Raw genomic sequence first — 3,769 nt, 5'->3', positions numbered from 1 at the left:
GATTAGTGAAATCAAAGCACAATATTGTGCACTAGTTTATGATTTTGACAACATTGATGAGATAGATAATGAATTTATTCAAATGAGAATTAATCACCAACTTTTTCTTGAAACACTATTAATGGAAATCAGGGGGGAAAGTATTTCTTATTCCAGTTACAAAAAAAGGGAATCTGAAAAAAGGGAAACAACTTTACGAAATGAAATTGTACAGTAATAGGAAAATGTTGACGAACTTTCAGTAACTAAACTTGAGAGCAAAAAAATTGAACTTGAGCAATTACGTATTAAAAAATTAAAGGGTAAAATAGTCAGATCACGTGTTCAATGGATAGAGGAAGGTGAAAAACCAACAAATTATTTTTGTGGACTGGAGGCAAAAAATTTTATGAGTAAAATTATACCAAAAATTGAAAGAGATAATGGGGAAATACTTACTGATTAGAACAAAATTTTAAAAGAAGTAAAACTTTTCTATGAAAATTTATTTAAAAAGAGAGATAATTCAAGTTCAGTTGCTGATCTGAAAGAAGATCTTAAAAATGTAAATGTTCCAATACTTTCTAATGACGAGAAGGAGAACTTGGAGGGTAAAATCACAGTAAACGAGGCTGGACAGGCATTAAAATATGAAAAATAATAAAACTCCTGGCTCTGATGGCTTTTCTACTGAATTTTTTTTTTTAATTTGGAAAGATCTCCATTTTTTTGTGGTTGAATCTTTAAATTATGGTTCAGAGCAGGGAGAATTGTCAGTAACACAAAAGCAAGGAATTATTACTTGCCTTCCAAAAGGAAATAAACCACGTCATTTAAAAAAAAAATGGCGTCCTATTTCATTTTTAAACACTGTCTATAAAATTGGGTCAGCAGTAATTGCAAACAGATTTAAGACTCCTTGACAAACTTATTAATCTAGATCAGACTGGTTTTATCAGTGGGAGGTACATAGGAAAAAATATAAGGCTTTTATGTGATATCATGCAATACACAGAAGATGACGAAATAACTGGACTCTTGTTGTTAATTGATTTCGAAAAGGCTTTTGATTCTATTTCTTGGGATTTTTGGCTAAATGTTTTAGAGTTCTTTAATTTTGAGGAATCAATTATTAACTGGATAAAAGCTTTGTATAATAATATCAAGTCTGCAGTTATACCATCTTCGCTAGCCAAGGGTTACGATCCACTCCCGCTCTCTCCACCCTTGGCGGATTGAGCCGGATTTTGTTAAAACAATGCTACGCCATCTAGCGATAAATAGATGACACGCCCACTTCTACTACATCATTTTTGACCAATGAGAGCACTTGTAATATATGTATTTTGGTTAATAACAAAAATGGCTGCGCCCAGTATTTACAAACAAATATGTGATAAATTTCAAATTTCTTCTCTGACGGCTTATCAGGAGAAAGCAATAGACAACTTTCGAGTTCGATGCATTTCCGTTAAACACTCTGGTTTTAGTGAACGTCATTTATGCGTTTAGGGGCGTCGTCACTTCCATTCCAATGTTGAGCGAGTGGTTGGAAAACTATAATTCTATATTGTACGAATTATACGACAAATTGAATTCTCAAAATTGACAATCAGCATTGATATATGTCATTAGGGAATTGTCATTAAGTACTTAAGAACAACCATTATTTCTAGTTTATCCTGCACAGTGACGATCACCAAGACGCTTGATGAACGTAAATAGTGCAGGGATACAGGCGACCCCCTCTATCTGGTAAATGACGTCATAAAGGCGCGTATAATTGACGAGTTTTTTCCGGTGACGGATGAACTCGAAAGTGGTCTATTAAAGCAATTTCGGAGGGAAATGATGTGTTTGTGGGAAATCAATGACATACGAGAGTTTTGCCGTGATTAAACCTGGATCGACGGTTTTAGTGATTGCTCCGCTGTTGTCAGAACAGTCTGAGAAGTTCCAAAAGTTAGAATTTAAAGCTACATATATAGGCAAAAACGTATCCGAAAATGAAGCAATTGAACAAGGAAAATATGATTTCGTTTTTGGAAGTCCTGAGGTTCTTGTCGGAGACACCAAATGGAGAGAAATATTGAAATCCGACGTATACCAGAAACATATGGCATTGATTGTGGTTGACGAGGCACACACGGTAGTACAATGGTAGGTTGTTTTAAAACTATAAATGTTCGAATGAGGCATTATTTTTGTTTCTCAATTTTTTTATATATATAATGTGATAAGAAAAGGGGTGAGAAAGGAAAGCTACATGCAATATCACATGTGAACCATGTTAAAATAAGGAGACGTGGTACATGTACAACTAATTTTATAGGCATCAATGCCTCCCCTCAGTCTTCAACATTGAGCAAAACCAACAGCATATAGCCAGCTGTTACAAAGTCATCAACAAATAAAATGAACCTAAATTATCAACAATAAATAAAAAAAATTAAATATTTTGTACCACAAGCAACAACTGCTGATTGATTTACGGGCTACTAACTTAAGGACTGTTTTATATTAGTATTAGACATATAGTATTGTTTTATTTCTAAACCCAGAAAATGTTAAATTGTAAATACATGTACATGTATGTCCTAAAACATAAAATACAGCACTAGCATCTTTGCTAGCCAAGTGTTACAATCAGATACATGTATTATAAAAAAAATATTAAAATATTAATATATTCTGACAAATTACCTAGCTGTATATCATATTAATTTTATTTCAGGGGAAAAAGTTATGACACAGAGGAACCATTTAGAGAATGGTTTGCAAGAATTGGTGAATTGCGATCTTTATGTCCAAATGCATCAATGGCTGCATTAATTGACCGCCACATCAGGAGCAAGCCAAAGGAGAAAAATAACGAAACTGTTGTGTTTCCGTGCACATTCTGAAGTTATTTTGGATTCTCCAGATCGTGAAAACATTAAGATTTCCTCATTATGTATTCCCAATAAAGACAATCTGGAAAAAGTGTTTACTTGGTTGATAGACACTCTAAAAAGTCAAAAAGAAAAAACTGAAAGGCACATAATATTTTGTGAAAGTATAGCAGAGGTTTCAAAAATCTATGCAATGTTCATTTAACAATTTGGTCATAACAGCAAACTTTTTGAAATGTTTCATAGCAAAACAAATGAAAAAGTAAAGGACAAAATCCGAACTGATATGACAGTTGACGGAGATATTCGTATATCTATTTGTACAAATGCTGCAGGAATGGGCGTTAATTTCTTTGGGGTTCATAACATTATACATTTCAATTTGCCTCGACTTATTGATACTTTTGTTCAGCAGATGGGAAGAGCAGGCAGGGATGGAGAATTTTCTAATGAACTAATTCTGTATAGGAATCATAAGAGTCACCTGAAGAAGGTTGAAAATGACTTGATTAGAATGGTAAAAGATGATAGTAAGTGCAAACATGAGTAACTTTGTGGTGCGTACTTGATTTCTCACCAAAAAAATGTTCCTTCTCATAATTGCTGTGACACATGTTCAAAACAATGTTCTTGTGAGGATGAACAATGTCCACGAACACATGCTGCTTTAACAGTAATCGATGACACAGAATCAGATTCATCAGAGGAAGTAATGCATAGATATGTTTCTGATAGTGCAAGACAACTGATTAATCAAAAACTTATGTCATATAAATACACATTAACATCAGCTTGCTCTGGATTCACTGTAGATTCAAATGTAGTGCATGGACTAACAGATGAAGTTGTGACAAACATAGTGGCAAATTGTAATACAACTTTTACAACTGCTAGCAGCC

The 3,769-nt window shown here is 33.6% G+C and overlaps 1 protein-coding gene across 1 annotated transcript; it reads left to right on the top strand.

The window, feature by feature from the left end:
* Positions 1–1,829: 1,829 nt before the first annotated feature.
* On the top strand, positions 1,830–2,933 carry LOC139527365 (bifunctional 3'-5' exonuclease/ATP-dependent helicase WRN-like). The gene is made up of 2 exons (XM_071322754.1): positions 1,830–2,139; positions 2,714–2,933. The coding sequence occupies exons 1-2, from the start codon at positions 1,850–1,852 to the stop codon at positions 2,880–2,882; spliced, it is 459 nt and encodes a 152-aa protein (XP_071178855.1). The 5' UTR covers positions 1,830–1,849; the 3' UTR covers positions 2,883–2,933.
* The last annotated feature ends 836 nt before the right edge of the window (positions 2,934–3,769 follow it).

Source organism: Mytilus edulis, chromosome 6 (genome assembly GCF_963676685.1).
Source record: "Mytilus edulis chromosome 6, xbMytEdul2.2, whole genome shotgun sequence".
Taxonomy (NCBI): Eukaryota; Metazoa; Mollusca; class Bivalvia; order Mytilida; family Mytilidae; genus Mytilus; species Mytilus edulis.
This window is presented reverse-complemented; position numbering and strand designations above follow the sequence as displayed.

Coding starts and splice junctions, on each gene's coding strand:
- LOC139527365 (XM_071322754.1), top strand. CDS start 1,850: ATGACATACGAGAGTTTTGCCGTGATTAAACCTGGATCGACGGTTTTA. Junction 2,140..2,713: donor GCACACACGGTAGTACAATG/GTAGGTTGTTTT, acceptor ATTTTATTTCAG/GGGAAAAAGTTATGACACAG.